The following is a 17911-nucleotide window of genomic DNA, read 5'->3' as shown; positions in this document are numbered from 1 at the left end:
CAAGATACACTGAGTGAAGGATCTTGATGGCAAAGATTGGTAGCGCGTTGCTCATTCATCTTGCTTGTTTTTTTGTGGTCTCTTCATACTCCATACTTCCATCCCTTTACACAGAGAATGGCAATCTCCAATTGTTACTATAGAGTTTAATACCTAGGATATTTTCTGCAATTCCAAACTACTCCACTGAGCACAAGTGAGGGGGAAACAGAAAGTGAACAAAAGATAGAGGTAAAAGGATGTATATTTATTAATTATAATGCACATTAATTTCTGCAAAGAGCATCCAACAAAATTCTACCAAATAAAATTTTGGATATCACTGTGCATGAAGGATCCAAAGTCAGTTCTACATAAGTAGTTAAAGTGGTTACAGGCCTCACTGCATCTGCTTCAGCAATGCTTTCTGCATTTGGATATTCTTTGGCATACCTGTATCGTATACTGGTAGACTCCTGCTTTTGGCTGCCAAGGAAATGTCAAAATGCTGGGTGAAAGAACTATTGGAACATAAATTTCAACATCTTGCTGGTTTCGCACTGGAGCTGGTAATGTATGAACACCTCCATCCTACAAAAAAAGAACAGCACAGAATCACAAATGACATCATTGCACATCCAACAAATAACCTTCAGTCAACTAATTTAGGACATCTCAGATCAAAAGTAATTGTTAAGGATCCTTCCTGAACAACTCTTGTGAGCAGTCAGTCAGTTCATTCCAGTTATGCATTGCTATTGTATTAAATGAGTAATATTACTACAAAGATTCAGGTGTCCACACTCACTTATAGGCAAAGTGCAATTAGAAATGCTCTCACTACTGCTTTTCGAGGCATCGTCTAGAAAACTAATTAGTTAACTCCTCAATTCCATTCAGTCCTTGCTCACTCCGCTCTGCAAAGTGGAAGAAGAATCTCAGCCTAAATAATCCAGCCCATCTTGAATCTCTGCCCATCCTGGAACACAAGCTTCTGTAACTTCATAACTTTGCTATAACTGTGACCCTATAACCTTCTTGCACAACATATTGTTTCTTGCTGGATTCCTGAATGAAAATTTCAGAAGTTCTTACTGGCCCCCTCTGACACAGTAAATGAGTATGGCCCACCATACACAAGGACCAACCCAATCCTACTCAAGGATAATTAAGATTTCAGAGTAAATGGGTTGAAGTGTTCAATCTTTCCAAGTTCCAAGCAAAAGCGAGTCACTTCCACACCACATGCCCTAAGTTAGCCATACTTTTAGCAGCCTGCCCAACTAGCAGAAAGTTAATGAGTATTAATTTGAAGAAATTTTTAGGCTGATCTGTTTGGCAGATTTTCATTCCAGTTTAACATCACTTACCAAATGAGAGAAAACTTCCCAAATGTAACTGAATGCAGAACAAGGCCAGAGTTTGATACTCATGACCCCACCACAATAAATTGTGAAATTGTCTCCACTGTGCAAGTCAATTATTTTTAAGCCTACTGGAAACAACAGTACAGTTTTTTATAGAGACATACCTCATCCACTACTGATGTCAATGCAGCATCAATAATGGTCTGACCCTTCTTTATTGCTTTCACATAATGATACGATCCATTCAGAGATGACTTCAAGACCTCAAAATACTCCTCAGACAGCTTTGTATTAATTCGGATATTCTAAAATCATAGCATTAAATAAATATTGCCATGTGAAATTAGCATTAATGTTTTGCAGAAAGCCATAAATATAATAGCAATAAATCAATGAGAAAACTGCTCACTAATACAGTTCAAAGAAGCTCATCTGAAACTAAGAATTTTTTCATAGGAAAATGAAACTATACTTCTCAGACACAGCACTAACTCCACAGAAAATAATTACTGCTTATGATAACAACAAGAAATGTAAGTTAACATAGAAGTAGCAATATTTAGCACTAAAAATTCGTATTTTAAAATGACAATATTAAGAAATTACGTTTAAATACAAGATGGGAAGACTGTGGGAATATAATACCACAATTAACACATTTCTTCTGAGATTTGGCTGCAAATCAGATCTACGTCTGAAGAAGCAAATAAGTACAAATTAACAATCAAAGAAACTCAATATCCTAAGCCATCATTTAATTACATTGTTTTGCTTGCAAATGAACTATTTCGATATTTTTCTAATGGTTTTTCAGGAGTGCCATATGCGTGGTACCTCATACCTACAATTTATCTCCTTGACTACCTAAACAATGACTGCTAGCTAGTCAACGCTTTTTCCATAATCAATTGCAAGGAAACTGCAAGTTCCTCAAGAGTATTATAAGCCTATCTCACATCTTTTCCATTAAGAATAGGAAAGATTGCCTCTACAAGGCAGGAAATTGTTTTGGGCTGTAATCAAGTACAGCATTAGTACCGCTCTCCACAAGTTTAATTTCCAGTGCACAGCCTATGCTGCATATTTGAAGCACATTTCTTCCAGTTTTCTACAGTACTTACACTCTAATGGTCACTTTCACATGAATCACTCGGTATACTTCAATCAAAAAAGAAAAAGGAAAGGAAAAGCAAGAAACAAGCTTTGAAAGTCATAGCTCTGTATAAAGGTGGCACTTAGAGAATTTTAAAGACGGATTTAGGAGACAGACACTCAGAAGTACATCAACTTCTCACTTACATCAGATAAATACACCTTATTGCTTGATTTATCATACACTTCAATTGTAATTTCATAAAATCTGCCTGTTTCTAGGACCCATCTGTCACCTGGATGAACTGCAAATCCTACAAAACAGGAAATATTGAACAGCACAGACCAACATCCTCTGTACATTGAATACAAACACTAAAATTCTAGCTTTAGCCCACATTTTAAGACGTCCTTTAATTGTTTTAAGCTGCTTATTACAGATGAAAGCAAAACATTTACTGTTAAATCCATTTCACAAACACTTTTCCAAGATAAAGTCAGACAAGAAACAAAAGGGTGCACATAAAAACACCAACAGAAGAACAAAAGCAAATTACATTAAGCAGTGAGAAAAATTATGCCAGTACCAACCTAAATAACCAGGATTTACAACATAGATAGTGCTGTTTGGTAGCCTGGAAACACCTTGCATGCGAATACCTGAAATCTCAGTAAAGGAACACAAAATTTTTGATACAAGATCAGCACCTTCCTGTGGCTCCTTGTACCTGACAGATTTGAAGCTACTTGTACACTAACAACAAAAATCATCCCAGCCACCCAGAAAAGGCATCGAGCATTTCAGAGATTACACTAGAGAATCTAGTGCTCTAAACACAAAAATTAAATCAAGTCCCACCACATTCCCACACTGACTGAGGAGAACAGGCATGATTTCATTGATCTTTCTGTAGCCTAATTTCTTAGAAAATGTTAAGGATTAGGCTGCTCTTTTAAGATGGAATTCACAGCTGTACTGCTCTCCATGTCCCCATCAGGTGCTCCTGATTTTCAAGGCTGTTGGTACGCATACACACCATTTCACCTCTCTGTGCTACAAAGGGAACAAAGTTTGTCTCCTGCCACAAGGATCTGGATGGAAAAGCATCACCTTGGAAGGATACTCTTGTGTCCAAGTATGAGATTAGTTTGTCCCTGCTGCATTGCAGTTACAATGGATGTTTCCTGGTCCAACCTGGCGACCGGCCAGGATGGGTCTCCCTCAGGGCCAAGCACGTTGTTCTGGAGCTGCAGCTCATACTGATCAGACGGCATCATTAATTCTGGACATAAAACGAGACAACACATGAAACAATAAAAGCAAATATGTCAGTGTTTGGATGCCGCTAATTATCGCTGATTAATTTTTTATTGATGTCTAGAACACGCATTAAATTAGTATTTTTAATGGCTTGTAAAAATAGCGCTTCTGTGATCAACATGTGCACACACAAAAGTGAACTGCCTGCTTTGTTTGCATTTCTTTGAAGCGCAATTTCCAACTAGTGTCACCCACTGCTCAGACCTAACATCTGATTCGTTCCCAGCTTCAAAAGTGGTGACATTACTTTCTATAAGTTACTGATAATTTCTGCTGCTCCATCCTGTGCTACAAGCTGATGGCAGGCTTAGTAAAATACTTCATATCTAGCTGTTAGTTTTCTTTGTTTAAGGGAATTATTAACAGCACAGGCTCTTTGTAACAACGGAGGAAATTAGAAACTTCCACACCTGTAAGTGCAGGTAAAGCCAGCTGACCAACTCTTGTAGTAGTGCAAGAAACTCATTTGTCAAGAGGACAATCCCTGTTAGCAAAGGCACTAATCTCAATTCAGTTTAACTAAGAAAGTCAGACACGGTTTCTTTGTCAATGCAGAATCAGAACTACAGCACCAACCCTTCAGTTGCCCTCAGCTTTGTGTCCTGAACAAATCTGTGAGTACACTTTTTAAAAGCATAATTTTTGTGAGAGAAATTCTGAACGACTGCATCACTGGGGTTCAGAAAAACAATGTTAAATATTAACAAAGCTATCTAAACCTATCAAAAATTTCTCTGCAGTGAAAAACTCATACCTCATCTCAAAGAAAAAAAAAGAATGAAAGAAAAGGAAAAACAGGGCAAACCTGTAATCTTCCCTTGTCTTATTTTCTGAACTCTGTACTTTATTGATGTTCCTACTAGAAGATAAACATCGTATGCTGGATTCAAAAGGATGTTTTCCAGAATAAGCAATCTGACTTCTGCTGGAGGTACATGCTATTGATTGAGGAGAAAAAGAAAAAAAAACAATTCACTTGTTTGAAACATACCACACTGCAATAACTTAAAACCTATAAATTCAAAGCATTTCTTTCTTTAATTAGCTCTTTATCATCATCTTAAGATTTGCACAGACAGGGAAATGTACATAGATTACGTCAAATGCAAAAATAAGTTAATGAAAAAATAGACAAGAAAACTTACTCAAATCTATGCAAGCCCTTAAAAGTAACTGAATTAATAATTTAACATGTAAATGACAAGAGAAAGATATTTAGGAGAGTGGGATTCAGTGTAAGGAGGGATTTTTTTTTTCCCTGTTAAAAAAGGGAAAAAAAAAATTGTCAAAGCACTCAAAGAAAATCTGACTTTGACTGCTCAGTTATCTTAGTGATGAAAACCTGTAACATTAAGTGAACACAAACTGGAATTGCTTTGTGCCAGGGGGATGGCAGAGCCTTCCCATTCTTCACATCCACCAGACACCATTCTTGAGCCCCAGATGGGTACATGCAGAGCGATGCCTGGCCACTACTTGCTTGGCAGAAGCCAGCAGTGCTGATACATGAATCTGCTCTGATATCTTCCCAGCATCAGCATCAATACTGCTGTGAAAACTTACCCTCCGTGGCATTATGCAGCTGCTTTAGCACTAGTGGGTTAGCTGTGTTCATCTACCGCCACAGTTTTGAGCACAAGTTTTTATCCCCTTTAGTCTTTTTTTTTTCCCCCTCCCTAGCTCCTGGTTTAGCAGCAGGAGCTGGTTGATAACTTAGAACAATACAACATCTAGAAGCTACTAGTCTCAGAAGTATCTATAAACATTAATGCACCATGTCTTGTACTTCAAATATTCACTATCTATTCATTTTCAAAGAGAGAAATGGAGACAGAGGAGGAATCATCTGGACATGGTTCAAAAAGAAAAGTGAAATGAAATTCTTCTGGACACATTCCAGAAAGAATTTCTTTTACTTCATTCCCTTTTTACCACAAGTCTCCCCAGCAACTAAAAGTGGGAAACAATTCCCATCTATGCGCAGTTTGGTAATGTTATGCAAGGCTGAAGAAAAACAAGTCTGTGTTGGACATAATTTTGGTTAAGTTTTTGGGAGAATACAGAAATGCTTGGGACAGATACACAGCAGCACAGTTACTATTCAGACACTGAAATTTACTTCCCCTACTGTAAAAGAAAGATGCCTCCATAAAACATCATTTGTAACTTCATTACATAGTCTGTATCAAATTCACTGATTTACTACATTAGAAATACAGCAGACAACTGTATAAATTCTACTGCAGTTGTTCGAGGGATACTCACTAAAAATGTGCAGTCTGGCAGCATTGAAAGATTTAAATGAACTACCAACCACCAGCAAAGAACTGCAAATGCAAGTAATGGCATTTCAATTGCATTTACTGTATCGGCTCAAAATTAATTCAGAAAAATGTAAGACAAAACAAATCAAGCTAGAAGCATTCAAGAAAAATATCAATAAGGAGTTTGTCTTTAATACTGCATTATTTTAGGGCAACTATATATTGAATTACTTATCAAAGGCAGAACTTCACAAAAAAAAACTGTTCTTAACATGTTCTATTATTTCTACTAGCATTACCTAGAATATTTTCATAGAACAATTTTTACAGGTTATGTAATTCTAGCTTAAGCAAAAACATTAAACATGTAGCAACACAAAAACCTCAAAACCAGACTGCAGATACGAGATGAACTTCAGAAAAAAGCACGATGTTGTATACAAAGATTTCTTAAGGTTGATAGCAGCAAAACGCCAAGTATTCCCCATAAAATTTACAGGCAACTGCGATGGTTTTACTTACTGTTACCAGAGTTAAATGAAAAACTGTCACACTGTTACAAAGAAAGAACTATTGTGGTTCTATAACTGCTGGGAAAACTGCCAACACAGCAGCTGAGCTCTCCTGCATCACTGACATTTCCATTCTAAAGCTCTATCTTGGAAACCAAGATCTAACAAGGTGGAATTAAATACAAACCAAGAAGTTGTATGACGGTCATCGCAGGCACAATAGGAAATAGAAGTACATCCAAGATAGCACTTTTCATTCCAGTTATTTATTAATTCAAAAAAGACCTAAAAAGTTCTAGTTTAAAAAAAAAAAAAGCACCCAGTGAAACAGAAAGACCTAAAAAGCCGATGAACTACTGGATGTATTACTACTATCAGCATGATCCTCATCAGATACGTAAGACAAATGGCTGGCAGTAGTAATAAAATCTCACAGAAGTATTTGAAGAGTGCTGCTTAGCCATGGGGCCTTTGTCAGAGTCTGGTTTAGGAACAATTTCTGGCACTTGTGCTGGGTTAAGATGGCTGCATCAAGGTAACTGCATCAAGCTCCAACCCCTTCCACAGAGAACAAAATTAGCACCTCCTGTGACACTGATCATGGAGTCAATCCAGTAAGACTGAGATGCAGCACTGATACCCACAATGGCAATAGATGATATTGGAAACAATATAGCAATATACTACTGTAACAGAGAACTGTAAGACTAAATTTAAAAAATAGAAGGATGCATGCAAGTTTCTTACCTTATAGACGCTCTCCTGTATTCTTGCTTTTAATTTAGAACTCCCTGTTTTCATTCCAGACACCAAAATAGTATCTCCTTGCTTGGCAACTTTTTCCATCTCTGATATGTAAGAGGGTGGAATATAAGTGGATTCTAAAAACTTGAGTATACTGAAAGGCAGAAAGAGAGCATAAAAATTAACCATCTTTATAAACCAGTAGAGAAACACCATCTATTCCCAGCTATTCCCATGGTTTTTTGCAAATTTAAGATGTCTGCCTGGGACTAGATATCCAAATTTTACTTATTCTTGAACATATCTGCAGCTAATTTATGTGACTGATAAGTTTGTTTGAAGCTTGTTTGCCAGCTTTCAAAAGGTATCAGACAACTGCACGCTTCCAATAACAGTTCCTCAGTTTTTACAGTAGATGTAGACTGCAAAAGCTCTGCACCACTGTGGAACGGCAGATGTGAAAGACCCCACAGCTTATGTTTATAAAAGCAACAGCTTAACAAACCAGAACACAACTCTGACCTCTATAAAGAAGCTCGGGTGTATTTAATAAATGACTAGGAAGAAAAAAAGAAAGAAAAAACAGGATCCCAGTGTGCTGACTCCGTTTTATTTCCAACATGTTGGTGTCAGTGTAAAGATAAAACTGGCAGAATACAACAAGAAAATGTGGAGCAGACCCTAATTTGAGTTAATTTAATAAAAATGGAAACTGACATTTCTGTTTGAAGCCATTATAGTTCCATTACTCTAAGTTAAAACTAGAATAATAAAGTCAACACTATAAAATGGCAGAGCACATAAATAAAAAGCCAAAAACAAAACAAGACATGAAGTGATCTGGGCAGATACATAGGAGCAAAGAAAATCATGAACTTGATCTCTATTCCTACTCCTGCTACAGATGAGCTCTCCGACTTCTGAGGAAAAACTCTACCTCCTTTACATGGACAGAACAGTATTTCCCAACTATACAAGGACACTGGAAAACACTCAACTCATTAATGAGTTGGGGAAAAACAAAAAAAAAAAAAAAATCACTAATTTCCAATCAATTTATTTTCAGAGCCAGTACTGGTAATGAAGCAAGCACCATGACTTAGTTATCAAGTGAGTGCTTTCTACTCATTGCCTTGACAGATGGAATTCAGTGATTTCATCTGGCCTTGCGAGCCGTACCAAACTTGCAAGCAGCCTTTTGGTTCTTTCTCATTTAAAGGTTAGTTACTTTGAAAGCTATTTCAACATTAGAACTGGGTGTTGACCGACACCTGAAGCAATCTGAGTTGAGAGAGCCCCTTTCTGGATTTTTTGCACAATACTCATTCTCTAGTTACTAGATTAGACACCTGGACTGCTCATTAGCACCATCAGTTTTTAAATTAAATAGAGATGAAAGTGCCAGGCTATTGAGTGGACAGTTCAAACAAACAAAAATACATGTATATACATACTCCAATCAACACGTAAGCATTATCTTAAGTGCTCACTGGGTAAACTGCCTAGAAATGGGAAATATTTACACAGAAACTTAAAGGACAGGAGTTTGGTTTTTTTGTTTGTTTGTTTTTTTTTTAAATTTGAGAGCAACATAAATGAACTTACCGCAATGCATTGTGGGAATCTGAGAAGCCATCAGCCTCTGTGTCTTTTACTATCGTCCAGTCAAACACTAACCCTGCCAACGTGCTGAAAGTGTTTCCTACAAACCAGCAATTACAATAAAACAGAATTACTAACACCCGTAGAGCCTTCCTGGAACAAAAGTTAGTTTCCCCTGGAATTCTCTCTTATCCCTAGGAGGAACACTGTCACAATTCTATCAATATTTAGCTTTGGAATTCACATTCTATTTTGCTTTACTGAAGTGTGCAAATTCAAAATCATTCTGTTTTTCACAGAAGCCACCAGATAGGGGCTGAATGAAGGATAGGTGCAGACAGCTGCACTTAAGATATTCTCAGCACCAGCCACCCCTTTAACTACAAAAACCTTACTGCTTCTTGAATATTGGCGGGACTCGAAACCAAGAAAACCCAACACCTTTCACTTAGAAATTTGGGTCTGAGATGCCTTTTGGGAAACATGAGATCACAGCACTGATGAACTACACTCCCCACATATATCGCTCCACTTTTTAACACCTTTTTTCTACAAAGCTGAACCAAAAGACTGCAAAATAGTAAATATTAACAAGGAGCAAAATGGAATAAACAGACAAAGCAAGGATATTTCATGATTACAATTAAGTACAATGAGCTGCTAATCTGAAGGATTTTATAATTTCAGCGTAGGCCTTGCTCTGAATTGCAGCATCCACTGGGACAAATAAACGCCAGCATTGATTTTGAAGTATATTTTCAATTGTGTTCCTCCCTCTGGTATTTGCATTTACAATAAAACAAGAATCAAAGAAAATGTGTTCTCAAACTACTGTGTTTTCAGGTTTACGATATCATAAAGCCACAAAAAGATTTTAAGACAGAATTGTACAACCTACGTATTACACTGCCTTTCTCATTTTTTACAACTTAGTACAGACAGCCATTGTAGCAACTGGACAGATCAATACGATGTGACAAAGCGTAACAACAAAGGATTGGCACCACAGAAAGGTTTTATAAAGGAAGGGAAGAAGACTGCTCACTCGTAGCTGGAGATTGCAGGGGAAAGCTCCAGCAAGAAGGAATCTCCAGCCAGAGATCCTTCCCCAATGGCAGTCAGCCCTTCAATGAGGTCTAAGAGAGGTGCAGCCAGGCTCCACCCATTCCTGACACACAGCTGAATTGCTTTCACCTGTGCTCCCAAGGCTGACTGGGTCCTTTCCCCAGGTGCTCAATCAGTGGTTCAGGCCAGGACTCAACAGTTCCCATAGAGCCATAAATCCCAAATAAATAGGATTTTAAACAAAGAACTCCAAACGTACATGAAAATATAATTAAAATTGCTTGGAATTATATTATTTAACATGTAGTTAAGTTTAACATTTTAATTATACAAATTCTAGCTTTGCAAAGCTGTATTACACTTTTTCTTACTCCAACAAGAGGGGCAGTGGAGAAATACACTCACTGTCCAAGATGTCCAAAGTTCTCCCAGGTGCAAACCTTTTAATCAAAAAAGTTTTTTTGATTAAAAGAAACTGATTTTCAAAGCTTTGAGTGTTTTCCAATCTCTGAAACTTAGTCTGGGATGTTTAATCTTAAGGCTTGTAATAAATAGCTTCTTTCAGTGTCTTTTCACTCTAAAGTAAAGGTTCGTTCTGGTTGTTAAACCTCTGCTCCTGTTCAAACTCTAACTTAGGCAGTGTCCAAGGGAAATTTGTCCATCAAGCACGCTTGAGAATTTGCAGAAATATCAAACCAAGAATCTGGTATTACACATAATATAAAAAGAACCTTACGCTATTAGCACAGTGCCACACATAACCTGTAATGTTGGCTTGACAAATAAACTGACACACGATGGGCTCGTTAACTACCCTAAATGAACAAGTCAAGCATTTAGAGCTGTTTATAACCTGTCATTTCCTTCCCACTAGCTGTCCTAAATATCATCTAGTTTGCAAGAGTGTTCATGTGTGCACAAAAATAGACTGTAGAAAAAAGCATGTTTTTTTAAACCAGTACCACAGTTCGTTCTGATGGAGCAGACAACAAAGAGCAGAAGTTTCATGCTCTTAATAAATATGGACTTAACCCACGTACACTGACGTTTATGAGCCTGAATTACACTTCCCAATAATGAGTGCTTCCGTAATGATTAAGGGATTGGTGATTGGTCTTTAACATCACCCCTGAATGTCCTGCTACATGTTTGGTTAGACTCAAAATGTCCCTTCACAAAATTCTTTAGATTATCACAGTCAAAAGGAAAAAGAGAGAAGAAAAGTAAAACGGACTGCTTCAAAATCCTCAGCCTAGTTAAATCCTAACATGATATTTCAACAGAACAACTACTGCAACAACTTCTTACATTATATTCTTAGTCCTGACCTGAAGGTATAATTGCTAACAGCTGACATCTTTATTTTACTGACTTTAAATTCTGATTTTCAAAACTACTCTTAGCGCTACTGTGGGCAATTAAGGAAAAAAGGCAGGGAAAAGACATTGGAAATCAAGTAGCATTTGATTTTCTTATTCAGGTAGTTGAGTATGTAGGTTTTATACCTAAACAAAATTAATAGATTATTGAATATGTTATCCAGAGAACTTCCTTTAGATTAGTCAGCTCGGCTTTTAATATTCAATATATCAGACAACAAAGTGTTTCAGCACTAATAAATCGCTTACCTTCTGAATCTAAAGCTTGAATTTTTAGCTCTAGAGGTGAATCTTCAAGATAGAGCTCTCTTGTTGTGGATACGATTTGTATGCCATGAATTATATCAACTATAGCATCACAACGAAGAACCTGTCCAGTCACTTCAAGAGAAATCACACAAAATCAGTAGCACTGGATGTGCTCATCATCCAAACAACATCAGTAACAAGACAAAATACACTTCAAATTTAAGCTGATGGTGCAAGACACGGACATTGAAGGAAGTGAAATTAGGTCATGACCTTGGCTAAGAAATGCTCGGTCAAATGGTGACTGTGGCTAAACAAGCAGTAGGGAGAGTAGAGAAGCAGCTCCTTCCTTTACAGTTCCCTTCCTCACTGAGAAAAAATCTTAAACATTTTTCATTTCCAACTACACTAACAGTAACAGACATTTTCCGAGTATATATTAAGTGTTTGTACAGTGCAATTGTCAGACACAGCTCACATCCTAGAGAACTTAATGACTGCTACCCAGCGACCGTAAAATCCTATGTCACTGTGATTTAGTGACTGCAAGATAATTATTCAACCATCTGTTTTTACATATCTATCATTCTAAAAACTAAGCAGGTACATTGTCTGACAGACATAAAGGCAATTTCCAGCCTTCTAAAAGACAAGCTGTTTTCAACTTTCACCTCCATGTATTATTATTTTTTAATTAATTACCTAACAACAGTTAGAACTTACTTGTATCTTCAGCAAAGATGATACTTGTCAGACGTGTGGGCTGTGAGGACCGTGCCTGTACAACTGCCTTCTGCGAACACTGGCGCTCACCCTGATCTGCAGGCTCTATGCTCGCGACCTCTGGCCTGGTGGAGGACCTACAAGATTAAATAGTTGTATTAGCAGTGTTTGAACTACAGCCATAGAGAAATCAAAAGGCTAGCATAAAGCCATCAAAATACTTTACACTATACTTTCACTGGAGCTGAATTGCAACAGCTCCTCAGGGACTTCAGCAAAAGCAAGCTTGGGCTGAGAATGGGAAAAGCACAGACCAGAAGCCCACCACAGAATCACAAGGTTGGAAACGACCTGCAAGATCATCTAGTCCAACCACCCTTCCAGAGCCAAGGCAAACAAAAGCAGTGCCCTCCCTACTGTGACGACTTCACAGGTGGGGCAATTCAGCCTCTTTAGAGCTATCTCCAGCTGTTTACAAAGTTACAAAACCTCTGGCCTGATCACTTACTACAGTTCTGATGGAGCCATTTTTCTGTCTGACAAATGCAATCTAAACCATTTAGTAGATTCCCACCTGGTTAAGATGATGACATTAATTGGATTCTGACTTTTCGTTGCAAGGAGGTTCAAAAACATCTACCTCTGATCTATGGGAAATATCTTACAAATCAGCAAAAATTTGGAGGCAGTTTGCAAACCAACAGCAGTACCACACATGCCCGTATTCAGAGGCTGGTTTTACTTACTCCTGTTGCTGGTATAACCAACCAATCCAAAGGAGTGAAGACAGCTTTCCTGTTGACTAACAACGTACCTGTTTCATAAAATATCTCAATACACTCAGCTTTCCAAGTGATACCAGTCACAGTCTAGGCAAACACTGACCACTTGGCCTGGAAGCACTGGAGTAAGGTCAGAAACACAACCTGGGTGACAAATCCAAGTGTACGAAACAAAAATCTATTGATTCAAAAATCTATTCAGCTCAAAGCAGCCACTGAGGCAGGAACATCTCGCTTTCCTTACAGGAACTTCACAGGAAACAAAAATAACTCTGTGCCACCTCTCTGATTCCCTGCATATGGGTATGGATTTTATCCTGTTATACCTGTGCAGGCAGTGAGGCCCCAAAAGCCTGTCATCCAAGGGCACAAAAGCCCAGCTGGAACATTTTTAATTGTGCCTGCTAATTGGAGGCACACAGGATCATTAGACACCACAAAGCATTATAATATGCTTATCTTGGGCAAGATCCATTAATTCAATGAATTATTACTTCATATTATTGGTGTGCCTCCAGCAACGTTTTGCTTACAGAAAGACCAGTCTTAAAGGATTTTAGAACAACAGTCATAACAGCTAACTTTGAATTTTCAAAATGTTTTGTTATATTTGAGATACCTAAGCAGTGCCCACAAATATCAACATATTTTTATACTGGCTTCACAGTGGCTCTACAATAATGCTGTGTTTGTATATTACCAGCACATTTACATCTGCTTTAAAGCTACTTATTTCAGAATCACCAATTCTTTATTTTCCTGTTATTCTGTAGCTTCCTAAGCAAGCACCAAACAGTTTGCCAACATTTAGCAAGTTCCCTAACAAGATCAGTATTCACAACCAGGCAATCTTTTCTCCTGCAGGCTTTTTAAGCTGAGCTTGCAGACCTGACTTAATAAGCATTCAGGCAGTTTAAAATAAGCATGTACCTATGGAATTGAGTTTTATTATTTAGTTCTTCACATTAATATTCTCTGCCATGAGAATTTTTGATTAATTGAAGATCTGGCTTTTTTACAGTCTGAAATTGATTGTTTACTACACAACAGGGGTTTCACTGTATTTGTTCTTTTAATATATCATTATTTCAGTACATAGCAACTACAGTTAGCACTAATAATAGCATTACAGAACTAAACTGAATTACAGAATAATGTTCACATTAGAAAAAGGAACAAAGAAATAGTTTGAGTTAAATTTTAGCTGTAAACTTAGATAAGCTCTACAATTATAAAGACAATTCTAAGCTTTTACGGCTGGATATGGGCTAACTCTTTAGTTGACGCTACATTTTGATTTTATTACTGACAGGATGCCTGCTTATCTGAGGCAAGTACCTGAACTGGGTAAGTGACATAGGGCCTACCGAGATTAACACCACAAAGCAATTTGCCTGATTTCTGTCTTGTTTGTTTGCTTGTTTTTTTAAACACCAAAACCACAAAATATTTTATGAACCCTCTGTATCATTTGTCAACATCAAAAAAACACACTGTGTTTTCAGATGTCCGACTCAGGGTCAAGCACAGAAAGGATAAGGCATAATCAAGTAGGCTATATATTATAGTGGCATTACTCTGCTGCAAGACATAAAGGGCTCGCTCTTGTGTCCTAGACAAGAAACTTCTACTTTAAAATGACACAAAACAGTGCAAATTATATCATCTTCCACTTACAGCAGGTCTTCAGCAGCACACCAGTGTGTGATAGATACTGAAAGCTAGGCTTGTCAGAGGTCAAAATTAGATCCTGAGAAGCAAGCAATGGGAAGCATGTCTGGCATGAGCTCTCAATCTCATATCAGCCTCTAGGAGGAGTGAGGCGGGAAGGGGGGAGGAGGTGGGGGTAGCTAGAAAAAAGGATGAGGTGGAGGTGAAAGAAAGCTAAGAGAAGTGCCAATATTTATTTCCCCTACTTATGGAAAAACTCACAGAAGTTGCAATTATGACAGCCAGCCCTCTCACTCATTTCCATTTCATTCATAAGCTTTTCTCCCTTGGACACAGAGCTGAGTGGCAAGATTATACCTATGGATCTATCCAGCTCCATTCCTGTATTTTTATTTACTGTTCTGTGATATCACATAGGAATACTTCAAGGATTATATTTAATCTTCTTATCAGCTGGTTTAAAGATAAGGCAAACATTATTTCCCTACATCCAGGAAAACACTACTGATTTGCATTGCTTCCACATATTACATTGCTTTGTCAGCTCTTTGGACTAAATGTAACTGATTAAATGAGCAAAAATCCACCTTTGCAGAGATGTACCATAACCAAATTGAATATTTCAGAATATTCAGGTATGTAGGCAGATGCACAACCAGAGAAAGCAGACAGTAAAGGTTTTAAGGAGTTTCATAGGACTAGATTGACCAATGCAGTAACTGCCTTATTTCTGCTCGTTTTGTATGCCAGCAGCGTTAGCCCACTCTAGAGGCTAACACTGCTGGCATACAAAAAAGAACATGAGGCAGAATAGCATACAGGCAACTGTAGTTATATGATAAAAACTATATTCCTAGAGAATCGAGGATATGGAAACTGATCCCACTCCAAAAAAAAAGAAAAAAAAAAAACCAACACAGAGGAAATCTGGTAGAGTCGCCTCAAATCTTAAGGATTTGCAACTATCCAGTGGGAGATTATCTATATTGCTCACTCAGTCCTCTCATAGGATGTTTTGCAATGCACTGGGAAAACAAAAAGCAGCAAGAAATCCTCCATCCAGTTCTGCTTTAAAGACAAATGGAAACATCACACGCCACAAAATGAGCCAAGAATGAAGCTTTCACTCACAAGATGTATAAAGTGATCAGTTGACGTGACATTAACTTCAGAGGAGGCCAAGTTAGCCAGTGGTGATTGTTTTCACAATCCGACACAGCCCAGCTAACTTGCATACTTTGTCAAATCAACAGGTGGCCCAAAGCATTTTACTGCAAGTGCTTATCTTTGTGTCTTGCCTGCAGAAGGGGAAACAGCATGCTGCACTGTCCCCCTGCTAGTCAGCTTGGTGTTTTTGAACTGGAAACATGCAACTAAAAGAATGCAATAAGTAAAGGTTTCCCTACATGCGTTTTTCTGATATTACCTTAACCTGATTTCAAAATAGAAAATTCAGTTAAAAATGGTAGTTTCATTCTGAAACAGACTTCGCATTTTGCATTGTTTCAGACTATCCAGCCTCTGAAACCTTGTCATATGTACACACCCTTCAAGCTTAGATGATCCACATCCACATGAGAGCAAAACTTGTAGAGCAATTCATAGATGTCCAGCAGTGACAGCTGCCAAACTAACAAGAAACATGAATGCCTGCTCTCCCTGTCCTCCTTCCTGGGCAGCATGTGCTCCGACTCAGAAGAAGCTTCCCCAGGAGTAAACCTGCACTGCAGGTTAACACATCTGCTAAGAGAAAAAGCACAACTACTTATTGGACCTCTTCAGTTCTGACAAAACAAATATACCAGGCTCTCATGCCACCCTCTCTGGTTTCAAACCACCGTAACACTGATGGTGCACGGCCACAGCAGCACAGCCTGCCTCTGTACCCAACCTCAGGCTGATCCTGAGCTGATTCTACATCCACAGGAGTTCCCAGTGGAGCTGAGAAAGCACCCACTAAAGTGTGGGCACCTCCCAGAGGAGAGGGAATGCTTTGCCACCCTCTACAATGGCCCTGCCAGGAGGAAATGCAGTGCAGGTGGAAACCAAAGGAAGGGGTAAGAACAGCAGGCAGTAACAATCACTACATAACGAATATTTTTATAGCAAAGGAAGTGACAATCAGTGTCTCACACTAGAACTTTCCAGTTAGAAACTAAGACAAGGCTTTTGTAGACTCCTGCTAACACAGGTATCCAGGAAACAACAGCAGTGATGAAAAAGCCGAATATCTTTAGATTGTAAGCAGCAAAACAAGGTTACAGACTTGGTCAGCAACCCTGCTGTGTTATTACAGAACGCTGCAAGCCATCAGATAGATCTCACGGAGTGATAAGACAAATTTACAAACCAATAACAGAAATGCAAGATAAGGAGTCAGAGAACGAGCTTTGCCAGCCATCTATTGCAACAGCAGCGTTGCACATAGGCTTTGGTTTCTCAGAAAGCACCATCCATGACAGCCCAAACAGCACCGAGCCACTGCATCTCAGCCAGCACCCTGCCACCAGCAGAACTTCAGTTCTGCCACCAGCATCCTCAGCAGCATATACAAAACCTTTCAAGAGAAATCAGCTCACCATCATCACACTGGCAACAAGCATTACACAGCCACTATCATCTTTGCATAGCTGTAGCCCTTCCATAAGGAAACTGACCATAGCGATCTAAATTTAATCAGTTGTATTTCTCAAAGCTAACTTCAGAAGCTCAACTTTCCATCGATTCTTACCATAAGCCACAATTTTGAAGACATGAAATAATACTGTTACAAACATGTCAACACATATAGATGCTACACATAACTTCTGCTAGAAATATCCTGCCATGCTGTATGCCTTCAGGGAAAATGTTTTTGCTGTCCATTCTCTCCAGTTGTTATTATGTTGAGGCAGATTTCAAGGAAAGAATTCTCCTCCTCAATGCTTTCAATCTGCCAGGTGTAACTTCAGGATTAAGGTAATTAAAAAACAAATAAAAATGTGATTTAAGTGCTGAATATATCCGCACAGGCTGTCTTATCCCAGAAGACAGTACTATGTACAAAACTTACAGGTAGGAAAACCATGTGTTTGAAAATAAAGCAGGAAAAAAAAGGAAAAAAGGAAAAAAAAAAGGAAAAGAGGAAAAGAGGAAAAGAGGAAAAGAGGAAAAGAGGAAAA

The 17911-nt window shown here is 38.3% G+C and overlaps 1 protein-coding gene across 1 annotated transcript in view; it reads right to left on the bottom strand.

Moving 5' to 3' along the window:
• NUP210 (nucleoporin 210) overlaps positions 1 to 17911 on the bottom strand; it is a 60514-nt gene that overhangs the window by 40502 nt on the left and 2101 nt on the right. The window contains exons 2-11 of the mRNA XM_042880074.1: positions 12298 to 12434; positions 11575 to 11706; positions 8885 to 8981; positions 7283 to 7433; positions 4565 to 4697; positions 3563 to 3721; positions 3030 to 3098; positions 2646 to 2752; positions 1511 to 1651; positions 433 to 570 (exon numbers count right to left, since the gene is read on the bottom strand). Coding sequence (XP_042736008.1) covers positions 433 to 570; positions 1511 to 1651; positions 2646 to 2752; positions 3030 to 3098; positions 3563 to 3721; positions 4565 to 4697; positions 7283 to 7433; positions 8885 to 8981; positions 11575 to 11706; positions 12298 to 12434 — 1264 coding nt within the window. The remainder of the gene's footprint in view (positions 1 to 432; positions 571 to 1510; positions 1652 to 2645; positions 2753 to 3029; positions 3099 to 3562; positions 3722 to 4564; positions 4698 to 7282; positions 7434 to 8884; positions 8982 to 11574; positions 11707 to 12297; positions 12435 to 17911) is intronic.

Source organism: Lagopus leucura, unplaced genomic scaffold (assembly GCF_019238085.1).
Source record: "Lagopus leucura isolate 7727_CA_CO unplaced genomic scaffold, USGS_WTPT01 Super-Scaffold_100026, whole genome shotgun sequence".
NCBI classification, from domain to species: Eukaryota; Metazoa; Chordata; class Aves; order Galliformes; family Phasianidae; genus Lagopus; species Lagopus leucura.
The sequence above is the reverse complement of the archived record's forward strand: the minus strand, read 5'-3'. Positions and strand labels throughout refer to the sequence as shown.